We start from the raw sequence: 12,903 nt of genomic DNA, 5'->3' as shown, positions 1-12,903 counted from the left end.
AACCTGGTGAAATTCCCTCTTCATCACAACAGTTAAAGCTGCAGGAGCTATACCAGAGTGACCAGATTTAAAAGAGGGCAGCTTTAACTGTGGTGATGAAGAGGGAATTTCACCAGGTTCCCCATATATACAAATGACACCTGCTGAAATTCCCTTTTCTATGCAACTGTTACAGATACAGGAGCCCTGTCCTCCTTTTCATAGGGTCACTTTAGAGGAGGAGAAAGAACAGCTGGTGATCATGGCGGTGAGAAGATATACTCCCTGAGGGAGGGACCTTACTGAGGGTATTTGCCCAAAAGTAGTGTGACCCTATGAAAAGAAGGACAGGGCTCCTGTATCTTTAACAGTTGCATAGAAAAGGGAATTTCAGCAGGTGTCATTTGTATATATGGAGAACCTGGTGAAATTCCCTCTTCATCACTACTGTTAAAGCTGCAGGAGCTATACCAGAGTGACCAGATTTAAAGGAGGGCAGGGCACCTGCAACTTTAACGGTTCTGATGAAGAGGGAATTTCACCAGGTTCTCCATATATACAAATAGCACCTGCTGAAATTCCCTTTTCAATACAACTGTTAAAGATATAGGAGCCCTGTCCTCCTTTTCATATGGTCACCCTACCCAAAGGCCCTCAAAAAACTGGATCCAGGCCTGGCGGAAAGTAAGGGGCTACATTCCCTGGCACTGATAGAAAGGGTTTTCTTTTTAAGGTCGGGCTAGACTTCAAAAATACGGTGCCTGAAGTGATATAGCCCCAAATCCTGCCACCCTCCTCTCTTAATTCTGTGAAATGGGTGGGACAGGCGTGAACTGTACAGAACGAGATGAGTGGGACCTGCAACTAAATTTTGCAATGGCAGAGTTTCGGCCAACTAGCCAGCCAGTCACGCTTTTCTGGAACGCTTCGTTCCATTCTCTCCTCGCCTCCCAGAAGCTCTCTATTCCTCCTTCCAACGGTCAGAATTTCATAGCCAGCGAGCTGACTTACTCCTCGTTGGGCTGTTTGGGGGTCTCCCGCCTCCACTGGGTTCCTGCCCTAAAAAAACGGTTGTTCCTCTGCAAATCTCGGGGTGCCTCAAGGCCTGCTAATACTTCCGTACCTGTGCTTGTGTAGCGTTGTTTGGGCTACAAACGCATCGGCACTCACAGCTTGAACGTCAGAAATAGAGGGAGTGGTGCATCTTTCTGTCTTTTTTCCCCCTGGCATGAAGGGAAAACTTCGCTGGCTAGCTATGTCTGGATCAATCTGTTGTTCCAGGCCCAGGAGCCATGGCAAAAGGCCGCGACATTAATCAACACCACTTATTGTTATTTGTAGCGACCCCTCCACTCATTAGAAGCCTCGGCAACATAAAAGCCATTAAAACCATCATAAAAAAAGCAGTAAAATATTATTAAATATTAATGTGTTGTTAATACGTCTAAAAACTGGGTGGTGTGCCGAACATATAAAGCGGCATACCTATAAAGCACCCTAAAACCCAATAAAAGCATCTCCTCTTTAGAAATAAGCGCGTACGAAAAAAGCTAACGACGTCCTCCTTTGATGATCCAATTTGTCCCTCGCCCGGTTATTGATGCCTTTTCCTTGTTCCATTCCATTCAATAATTCAACCACTTGCCCTCACGTTGCAAATCAGACTTGTTAAGGGTCCCACATGCGAAATACCACTTGTACAATAAATGTCTCCAGGGGGAGGGCTAATTTGGAGATGTAAAAGAGACAATCTGTCTCTGGGTACCTCTTAAGTTTTCATATTAGATTTGCAATGATTGCCAGTGGCAGCTCTAACCTCCCCCCCACCCCCCACCCGACCTGGTGTAATCACATCCAAGGACAAAGCAAAGTCAGGGTTTCCCGAGAGGCAAGGCGAGGCCAAGAGAGGTGGCCAGAATAAGTGAGAAATGCCTCAGAAGAGTATAGAGTTATCCATGGCATGGAGAAGGTGGATAGGGAGGCTATGGCCCCGCTCAGAAGACACCTTAAACCACAGTGAATAAGCCAGAAAGCCGGGCTGTGTTCAGAAAACACCTTAAACCACGGGTTTAACCACAGCGAATAAGCCAGAAAGCTGGGCTGTGTTCAGAAGACACCTTAAATCACGGCTTTAACCACACTGAATAAGCCAGAAAGCCGGGCTGTGTTCAGAAGACACCTTAAACCATGGCTTTAACCATGGTGAATAAGGCTTTTTGTCTTTGTCACCATGGTTAAGGCCATGGTTTAAGGTGTCTTCTAAACACAGCCCGGCTTTCTGGCTTTTGCTTTAGGCCTTAGCTGGACCGGGCTTTATCCCGGGGCCAACCCCGGGATGGTCCCTGTGTGTCCACCTGACCGAGATACAGCCCTCCACTTTGTGTCCACTTTTTCCGTGGTCCCGGGCTGAGCCTGAGACCGCGGAGCGTGTGGCCTGTTGCCATGGCTTGACCCTGCTCTGCGCGATTACTCGTGCAGAACCGGGAGGAGTCCTGCGCCCATTGGGGATAGGGTGGGGGGAGCAGGGAAAGTAATTAAAATTAAAAACCCACTAACCTTCAGCGCACGAGCTTCATGTGCTGCTTCTCCCTTAAGAAATTTAAAAAATGGCGGGCGTGATGCCTCTCCTTCTGAGGTCATCGCACCTCACGTGTAAACCGGAGAAGGATCTCGCGTTAATCACAACGTGAGATCTTCCCTCCTCCATCCCGGACTTTCAGGTAGGTCTAGCTAAGGCCTTAGTCACTGTGGTTAAGGCCATGGTTTAAGATGTCTTCTGAACACAGCCCAGCTTTCTGGCTTAACCATCATGGTTAAAGCCGTGGTTTAAGGCGTCTTCTGAATGGGGCCATTGTATTATTAGGAGATAGCACTAACCTACTTTGCAAGACCGTTGTATGGATTATGATCATGAAAATTGCCCAGGGGCTGGAGCAACTCACCTATGAGGAAAGGTAGAGGTGTACAAGGATAGGGAGACATTTTCTCTCTCTTTCCTATCATATTAGAACCCAGTGCGGTCACCCCATGAAGCTGATTGGTGGGAGATTCAGGACAGATAAAAAGAAGGACTTTTTTTTACACCGTGCAGAGTTAAACTAGGCAATTGATTACCGTAAGACGTAGTGATGGCCACCAATTTTGATGACTTTAAAAGGGGGTTGCCCTGCCCTCTTTTAAATCTGGTCACTCTAGAATAGCTCCTGCAACTTTAACTGTTGTGATGAAGGAATTTCACCAGGTTCTCCATATATACAAATGACACCTGCTGAAATTCCCTTTTCTATGCAACTGTTAAAGATACAGGAGCCCTGTCCTTCTTTTCATAGGGTCACCCTAGATTATGTTCCTTGCAGGAACGAAAAGGTGGGATACATGAAATATATAAATAAAATAGGTGACCATATAAAAAGGAGGACAGGGCTCCTGTATCTTTAACAGTAATGTAGGAAAGGGAATTTCAGCAGGTGTCAATTGAAGAGGGTGAAATTCCCTCTTCATCACAAGAGTTAAAGCTGCAGAAGCCCTGCCCTCTTTTGTATCTGGCCACTCTACTATAGCTAGTGTAGCTTTAACTGTTGTGATGAAGAGGGAATTTCACCCACTTCAATTGACACCTGCTGAAATTCCCTTTCCTACATTACTGTTAAAGATACAGGAGCCCTGTCCTCCTTTTCATATGGTCACCCTAAGTTATCCAAGCAAAAGGTGAGGACTGCAGAACTCCAGGAGACAAGAAAGTGGAGAAGGGCTGAAATAAAGAAGAAACCCAATCTAGTTATCCAAGCAAGAGGTGAGGACTGCAGAACGCCAGGAGACAAGGAAGAGAAGGAGAGTTTAAATAGAGGAAAAGCAGAAGCAGCAATCCAATCTCGCCATCCAAGCGGAAGGCTGCTCGACTTCCCCCCAGCCTGCTGAACGCCTTTAAGCTGCACCTTTAAAAACCACATCACGTTTGGAGGCCTGATTATCCATTAACCTGATGTGAGCCGTATTTCCTGCGGGTGGCGTTTCTCCCCTTCCTCCAGCCCTCTCCTCTCTCTCTCTCTCTCTCTGGCTTTTGCAAAGACAGAAGCAGGCAAGCGAACAGGCAGAGAGCCAGCCAGCCAGCCTCCTTCCTTTCTCTCTCTCTCTCTCTTTTCACCCCCCACTCTCCTTTCTTTTTTTTTGCCAAGCCTCCCCCTGGCGTGCCCCCTCCCCCTTTTCCTTATCAGCAATTCAGATCGCATGCAAATTCCCACCCACCCCTGTGTGTAGCCTTTTCTCACACTGGCAAGAGAGAGAGAGACAGAGAGAGAGAGAGACAGAGAAAAACCAAAGCAGGCGAAGGAAATCTCTCTGTGCCTCATCAAGGGCTGGAAATACATCTCTTCTTCTTCCTCCTCTTCCTTCTCGCTTTGATTCTTCCTTCTCTCTCTCTCTCTCTCCCCCCCCGTCTTCCTTTTTTAAACCCTCCCTCCCCCCGGGCAACAAAAGTAACCTCTGCTTCCTCTCTCCAGACCCCCATGCAACCCAGGATTGCATCGGGGACGCAGCCGTGCAGTAGTTCCAGGGCTTGATCGCCTGGCGAAATCCTCGCTGCCTCCCTATTTTCCGCCTGTTTTTTGGGGTTTTTCCACCCCCCTCCACCCCCTCCCCACCCGGTCCTTTTGTGCCGCGATGGGGTGGGTGAAGCGACCCCCCGGGATCCCTTTCGCCTGCGTTTTCCTTTTGGCATCCTGCCTGGGCAACGCGAGCGGAAGCTGTCCGGAGAGGGAGCTGGAGACCCGGGAGGAAGCGGCCAACGTCGTCCTCACCGGGACAGTGGAAGAAATCATGAACGTGGATCCGGTGCACCAGACCTATTCCTGCAAGGTAAATTCGGAGCGACGGCTGGGCGGCGCGTGTGGACGCTCGAATCCTTGCTCTTTCCTGGCCGTGGTGGCGGTGCTGGGGAGACACCCTCCGCTCGTGGGTTCACCCGGTGGATTATGGAATCTTTGCAGTCTGCAAAAAAGTTTTCTCTGTTTTAATATTATTTATTTTGCTACCCACACTTGTTGATTTCCTGTTTGCTCCCTCCCCCCCACGCCCCCTTTCCCCATTGCAAACTGCTGCTAGGATCAAACTTGCATAGGAGACAACCTTCAGTTTCGAAAACATAATTTTATCGCCTAAGGCTGTGCTTTCAGTGGGGTTTTTGGCAGGACACCCAATGTGGAAGGATTCCTCCCCCTCATCTTACACCCGAGTAGCCCCAATGGGCCCTCAGGCAACTTCCTTTGCTCCTGACTATGTCTGGATGTAACTGACAAACTTGTGTAAGATTTCATCTACACCAAGCAGGATGTAACACTTCGAAAATGTTTTGAAAACTGTTTATGGTGTGTGTCCTGGGCCTAAACTGTTGTCACTACTGTTATAAACCAAGCAGTAGTGTAGATTCTGCCCAATGTTACCCTTACCAAGAGAGGGATCCCATTGAAATGAATGGGATGCAAGTTAGGCACAACTAACTTAATTCCCATTCATTTCAATGGGTCTACTCCATGTAGGACTAACATTGGCTACTTCTCTCTGCTCCTAGACAAAGCATTGCATCCAATGGCGTGTTTCCAATGCCAGTCTAACTTAAGTACTATTCAATTCAGTGGGTCTACTCTAATTAGGTCTAACCTTAGATGCAATCCCAAGGCTCTTCAGAATGAATTAGATGTTTCCAAAATTTTACAGTTTGGGGAAGAGGTTAATTGAGGGTTTTTTTGGTGTGTGTGTGTGTGAATGGGAAACTGGGCATTTTTAAACGAAAAAGGGGGAATTTTTACCTGTACCTATCTTTCCTTTAGCAAGTGTTTCTACAACTAAAGTGTGCTCTAGTCTTTCAAATGAATTGAACGTCAGCTAAACATTCTCTGCCCCTGGAAAACAGATATTAAAAAGGTTAAAAGACTTTTTTTTTAAAAAAAGAAGGAAAAAATCAGTGGCCGCTGGACATTTTAAAATGAAAGTTTCGTCTGGGGTGTGATATTCTTCTTTCTGTTGTTCAGGGTTATGTTCTCAGGACATTCCTGGGGAGTTTGGATGTAAAGTGTTTTGCTTTGTTTCAAGGAGAAAGTGGTGTTCCTAGGAGAGCCGTGCTGGTGGCCATAAGCCACGCAGCCCACTTTTCTTTTACTCCAGAGTAGCAGAGCCAGAACAGACAGAAGCATGTGGCAGCATTATTAAAAACACAACCTTTCATTGGAATCAGTGGGGAACATATTTCCCCCTATCGCTGCACTGCTACGGATGTCATACCTGACCGTAAGCTGCGTCATTGAATGACCTAGCTTCCAAATAGATATGTGTAGGTTTGGGTTATAAGTGAATATGTCTTGAGAAAGACACAGTCCTGGAATAATGCCTCATTTCACCACCTACTTCCTCAGTGGTCAGAGATACAGCTCATCCGTGTCCTGCTTGTGGGTTCCTGGTTGACAGCTGGTTGACCACTGCGTCCCCCCGTTCAGACAACACGCTAAACCGTACTGCTTAACCACAAAATGGTTAACGGAATGTATAATGCATTCCGCTAACCATTTTGTGGTTAAGCAGCACAGTTTAGCGTGTTGTCTGAACGGGGCCTGTGTGAACGGAGTGGACCCTTGGTCTTATCCAACAGGGCTCTTCTTACATTTTCACTCCCCTTGGGGTATGTTGCTCAACTTGCAGACTTTTTGGATCAGACCAAAGTCCATCTAGTCTAGGACTCAGTTTCAAATGGCAGCCAGCAAGATACCTTCTTCTGGGAAGGAAAACTGCAAGATGTGAAGGCGTTGGCCTCACCTTCCCTGTGCCTGCCTCTAGGAGGTTGTATTTAAAGTATACTGCCATTTTGCACGGAGATTCCATTAAATGTCTAATAGCCACTGATAATCCAACCTTGTATGTAAGGTCAGAGAAGTTGCTAGCTTGGTATATTTATTTTTCCTAGCCTCTTAGCAAGTTATATATATAAAAAAAGAAGCCTTTGCAATGGAACTCTTCATCCCTGATCTACCAACCCACATGGCTGCTGCAGAAGTAGGACCTTGCCTGCCTCTATGGCCGATGGACGGAGTGATCCGTCCTTCCTCTGCAAGCCAACTCACTCGCCTACTCAGAATTCCTTGTCGCCCATGGCGAGCAGTTAAGCAACCCTCCAAGGATATTGTCCGATACCCTCTTAAAGCTGTCACCTTAGCCATATTCGGGCATTCAGTGAACTCACGCAATTTGGGCAAGCGCAGGGTTGCGCTCCCTGGCTCTCTCACATCTCTGGTGTCCAGGCTTGCCATGGGTTGGAAGTGAGGAGCAGGCTGTACATGCATAGGGGAGCCCTGCATGAGTTAGAACATTGCTCAGGCTGCGTTCTAAATCGCCCAGACAGTCGACTTGTGGAGAGCGCGTCTTCACCCTCCAAGGTGTGGAAGGTAGTGGGGCTGAGTGATGGAGATGCGTCAGAGGGGTGGGATTGGTGAGCATATGAGAGAGGGGGGGACTCATCTTTGCATGGGACTCTTGTGGCAACGTGTTCCACAAGCAGTGGCTGAAGAAGGCCTCCTCCTCCTTCAGACCCATGGCTTTCAAGAAGATGTTGGTAACCCGTCTGTAGAGGAAAAGGTTTGTGGGTTCTGCGGTCTTCACCATCTTGCCAGCCTTGAAATCCACAAGAATTACCCAGCTGTGGAGGAGCTGACCCTCATCTGCATGTCTTACTGCCACCAGAGTGGAAGGAAGCAAGTTCAGAGTACATGTGCAGAGGCCCAACGGGCAGCCTCATCTGTGTGATTCATTCTGAATTTGTGTCCAGAGCAATTGAAAGGATCCGGTCACACCTCAAGCAGAGATGTGGTGGAATTGGGCCCCTGGGGAGATGATTGAAGAAGGGATGTCAGAACAGTGAGTCAAATCGCCGGTGGTCTCACCGTTGAACTGGTGTTCGCCACTCACAAGAGCTTTTATTCGCATCATTTTGGAACCACTGTTGAGTGTTACGTGCTTAAGAAGGTGTCAGAGCACAAGATGTGTGCGTAGGATTCCTCGGTTTCGACTCTTGGCATCTCCAGGTAGGGCTAAGGACGAATCCTGCCTAAAAATTTGAAGAGCTGCTGCCGGTCAGTGTTGACATTGCTGGCCTCATTGCACCAAAAGGCAGCTTCAGATTTTCCTTCACTTGTCATGTTCTTCTCGCTGATTTAACTGCTATCTTAACGCGTCCAAGTACATTTCCAACTTCCCCTGGGATTTTCAAAGATTCTTTGCCACTTATGCTTAAATTGAATTGCTTTACAAAATAAAAAAAACCGTAGACCCGATTTCACAACGGATTAATTTGGGATTGTGAACACCGCCGTCCCTTCTTTGCATTCACCTCGCCATTTTTTTTTAAAAAAAAATTGGAGCAGGGTGTCATGTTTTCAAAGTAGCTGCTAACTTTGCCCCCAAATCTCTCTAAGCCACAGTTCAATGCAAAGCTAATCTAAGGATCGCTTGAACCAATCTCTTCCTGTTTTGATTACAGGCTCTTCTCCTTCTTCCTTGAAAACCTTTCTTGTAATTCTGAGCAAGTTCCCTTTTTAAGGCAAGGACACATGTTTTTCATTGGGAGAGTTTAAAAGCTTCGACACATAATTACGTATTTTTAGACGGCGGCGAGTAACCTTCTTAAAAACCAGGCTAACCCATACAAGGGAGCGTCTTCAGAAAGCTGCTGTTAAGGCAACATCTGCAGCATAGCAAGGTCTCTTTACACTTTCTGGTTGGAAAACTTTCAAAGCCACCAGTTGGAAGAGCGCCTCTTGTTGAAAACTTGACTTCAGACTTTATTCCCATAAGCTCTTTTTTTTTTTTAGTTAAGTTTGTTCAACTTCTGTCTATTGTTTGACTAAAAATCAGCCTCTGGCTATAGATTTTTCTTTTCTCCTGCTAAACCTGTCTGATTAAAAAAAACATGCCAAAATTTTCCATGGATGCTGGTGAATTAAAATCTCTCTCTCTCTCTCTCTCTCTCTCTCTCTCTCTCTCTCTCTTGCCCTTTCTACACCTAAGGATTATCCCAGGAGAATGGAGGGATCATCCCTGCCTGGGATCCCCTGTGTCATTTGGATGTACAGGGATGATTTTGGAATGATCCCCGGGGAAAAAAGGCAGGTGTAGAAACGGCTTCTCTCTCTCTCTCTCTCTCTCTCTCTCTCTCTCTCTCTCTCTCTCTCTCTCTCTCATTCTCTCTCTCTCTCATTCTCTCTCTCATTCTCTTTCTCTCTCTCATTCTCTCTCTCTCTCATTCTCTCTCTCTCATTCTCTCTCTCTCTCTCTCATTCTCTCTCTCATTCTCTTTCTCTCTCTCATTCTCTCTTTGTTGGAAGAGAGAATGAGAGAGGTAGCTAATAGAACAGAAGTAGCTAATCTGGTGTCCTTCACATGTTTTGGATTCTGACTGTTATAACCTTTGACCATTGGCAATGCTGGCTGGGGCTGATGGAATTTGTAGTCCAAAACATCTGCAGAGCACCTGGTTGTGGAGCTCCCTGGAAGGCTTCTGCCCCAATAGCCTTGCTATGTGAGTTCTGAAAGTGGGCCTGTTCAGACAACACGCTAAGCCATGGTTAGGCCGCTAACCCCTTTGCAGCAAATGGGTAGTGAGCGTGTTTAAACCATGGTTATATTATAGCCCCCATGGTTAGGAATGATTCCCATGACACACTAAACCACAACGTTTAGCTGAAAACGCTTAACCTCTGTGGCTTAGCATGTCATCTGAACAGGGTCAGTGATGGAAACGTTTTGATATAGGGATAGGAAAGGATCTCCGTGAATATGCTTGGCTGCAGTTGCACCTTTATGCAGTCAAATGTACCACAAAGTTTAACCCCTTCTGGGCCCAAGTCTGGCATATTTCTTCTTGCTGTAACCTCACTGCTGAGTGTGCAAATATCCCTGCCACTGTAAAGTATGTGTAAAGTATTGCTCGCGTTTGGTCTTGAAGTAAATCTTGTTACTCCTGGAAGGTTATGTACTTGTTCCTAAGGCATTCCAAGGCAGCTGGTGGTTAGGAAGTGCTGCAAAGGTTGTTGCAGAGCTGAGAATAATGAATTCTGTCCTCCAGAGCAGAAAGAATTGGGCTAGAGAGTCCTTTCTCAAATGTAACCATTTCCAGAGGCAAAACCAGCAAAGAGACTTGTGGCATCTAAGCTTCTGCCAGGATAAGGGCACAAGGACTTTTTCCCCTGTCTGAACTTGCATAGAATTGTACCTTAAATTGGTTAGTCTTTAGGATGCCACAGGACTCTTGGTCGTTGTTCGTCGAATGCAGCATCCTCTGCATTGCAGCTGCATACGAGACACTTGCAATAGTGTGCTGTGTGGGAAAATGGTGAGGAAAACATGGGGTTCTGAATGCAGGTGAAACAGAAGTAGAGAAGGTAATAGAGGGTGTTCTCTCTGTGTGTGTGTGTGTGTGTGTGTGTGTGTGTGTGTGAGAGAGAGAGAGAGAGAGAGAGAGAGAGAGAGAAGCAACTTAATACAAGAAACGTCTCCCCAATCCAACGGATATTTTTTTTCTGCGCTTAAAGGTTCATGCAACCCTTAGGATCAGCCGTGCAACCCTTATAATCCCTTGAGTGTATTCAGCAATTGAAGCGGAGGTTAATATTGACCAAGAAGGGATTCCAATAAACCTCAGTGATTGTGAGACATAGCCAAGCAAGGATGGGATTGCATCACCCCTGCAAGACCACACCTTTTTCACTCTTTGTGACTTACTCAGAAAGGACGGACGTCCCTTAATTCCAAGATGAAAGAGGTGATGGTGGATTAGAACACATTCCACACTCGCAACAATTCATAAGCGTTTAACGGCAGAGGATATCTGCCCTTCCGTCACTCCGATTTTTAAGGATAACAATGTGATTAAACGGCATTGAGGGATAATATAATCAACGTCCAAGGACATTGCATTCTGTTTTAGGGGTTCTTTCAAGGCAGGGTCTGCCGATCATGTTCACGGTTCGAACGTTTAATAAAAGGGAATGAAAGGATGATAAAGTTAAGATTTTGAAAGGTACCAGGCTCATTCTCTGGCATTTCCATTTAAAAGGATCAGGGTTCTTTTTTCTCCAGGTGAGACTTTTGTTTCGCCATGCCCTGATTCATTCATGGAATTTTACGTGCGTCCCCGTAATGTCGTTTATTATTTGTGACTCTCATGTAGTTCCCTATTGCTCCTTCCGTCTGTTCTTCTTAATGCAGAAAATCCATTATTTTAATATTTGTTATGGTTATATTCCACCTTTGGCCCTCTTCCAAGAAACACCAAAGCGTCTTACATGGCCCTCTTCCTCTCTGTTTTATTTTCACAACAACCTTGTGAGGTAGGTGAGGCTGAGAGTCAGTGACTGGCCCAAAGTCACCCAGTGAGCTTTCATGGCCGAACAGGGACTAGAACCTGGCTCTCCCAAGTCCCACTCCAACACTCTAACCACTGCACCACACTGTTTCTGAGATGGAGAATTCATTCATTTGATTTATGCCCTGCATTTCCACCATGAGAATGGCCCTCAAGGCAGTGAAGGGGGAGCAACCTTTCCCTGCTATATACAGTTGGGCTGCTTCCTATCTATGTAGATAATCCTTCTTCAACCTGGTACCCTCCCAGAGATTTAGACTTTAACTCCTATTAACCCTCCACCAGCTTGGCCAGTGCTCAGGAATGCTGGGAGTTGCAGTCCTAAACATCCAGGTTGGGGAAGGCTGGTGGAGTCAAACGGAGCTAAGGTGGCTTCTTAGAATCATAGAATCATAGAACAGCAGAGTTGGAAGGGGCCTACAAGGCCATCGAGTCCAACCCCCTGCTCAATGCAGGAATCCACCCTAAAGCATCCCTGACAGATGGTTGTCCAGCTGCCTCTTGAAGGCCTCTAGTGTGGGAGAGCCCACAACCTCCCTAGGTAACTGATTCCATTGTTGTACTGCTCTAATAGTCAGGAAGTTTTCCCTGAATCATAGAATCATAGAAAAGCAGAGTTGGAAGGGGCCTACAAGGCCATGGAGTCCAACCCCCTGCTCAAGGCAGGAATCCACCCTAAAGCATCCCTGACAGATGCTTGTCCAGCTGCCTCTTGAAGGCCTCGAGTGTGGGAGAGCCCACAACCTCCCTAGGTCACTGGTTCCATTGTCGTACTGCTCTAACAATCAGGAAGTTTTTCCTGATGTCCAGCCGGAATCTGGCTTCCTTTAACTTGAGGCCGTTATTCCGTGTCCTGCACTCTGGGAGGATGGAGAAGAGATCCTGGCCCTCCTCTGCGTGACAACCTTTCAAGTATTTGAAGAGTGCTATCATGTCTCCCCTCAATCTTCTCTTCTGCAGGTTCCATGCTGTGTGTCAGCTTATTTCCACTGAAGTTCTGATTTCCTCACCTGCCTATAAGACATGTTCAAGGATCCCTCTAGAGAGACCCATATCCCAATTCAAGCACTGCCCGTCTAAATGCCCCTGGGCAGTTTATCAGCTTATTAAGGGCTCTCCCCTGCTGTCTGTCTCCGCCATCTAGTGCTTGTAGGTATACTGCTTCTGAACAGGGAGGCCCAGAAATACGCAGATGACATCATATTTTTTTGGGGGGGGGGGGACCTGAGCCTCTATTGGTGATGAAGTGGCTTCCCCACTGCTTCTCTTTGCAAAGGAAGATCAGAGCTGGTTAGGTCTCCGCAAACATGAATACGTTGCTCGGAAAATGCTCCCCCAAAATGACTCTGCACCAATTTGGACCTAATTTCCCCTTTTGTCACCTGTTAGAAGATAACCAACTGTTTGGATAAGAGAGCTTTGATTTTTTTAAAAATGTGTTTAGCCTTCTAAGCTATTTGGGCTGTTTGGTTTGTTCTGGTCTTTCCCCGCACACTAGCAGCTGGGAATGTTTTCGCCGG

The 12,903-nt window shown here is 46.7% G+C and overlaps 1 protein-coding gene across 1 annotated transcript in view; it reads left to right on the top strand.

Annotated features, from left to right (window-relative positions):
- Positions 1-4,038: 4,038 nt before the first annotated feature.
- Positions 4,039-12,903, top strand: part of AGRN (agrin) — a 269,076-nt gene continuing 260,211 nt past the window's right edge. Inside the window, exon 1 of the mRNA XM_063145056.1 lies at positions 4,039-4,833. Within this exon, the coding sequence (XP_063001126.1) occupies positions 4,639-4,833 (195 nt within the window). The 5' untranslated portion in view covers positions 4,039-4,638. The remainder of the gene's footprint in view (positions 4,834-12,903) is intronic.

The sequence above is a fragment of the Elgaria multicarinata genome, chromosome 20, assembly GCF_023053635.1.
Source record: "Elgaria multicarinata webbii isolate HBS135686 ecotype San Diego chromosome 20, rElgMul1.1.pri, whole genome shotgun sequence".
NCBI classification, from domain to species: domain Eukaryota; kingdom Metazoa; phylum Chordata; class Lepidosauria; order Squamata; family Anguidae; genus Elgaria; species Elgaria multicarinata.
The sequence above is the reverse complement of the archived record's forward strand: the minus strand, read 5'-3'. Positions and strand labels throughout refer to the sequence as shown.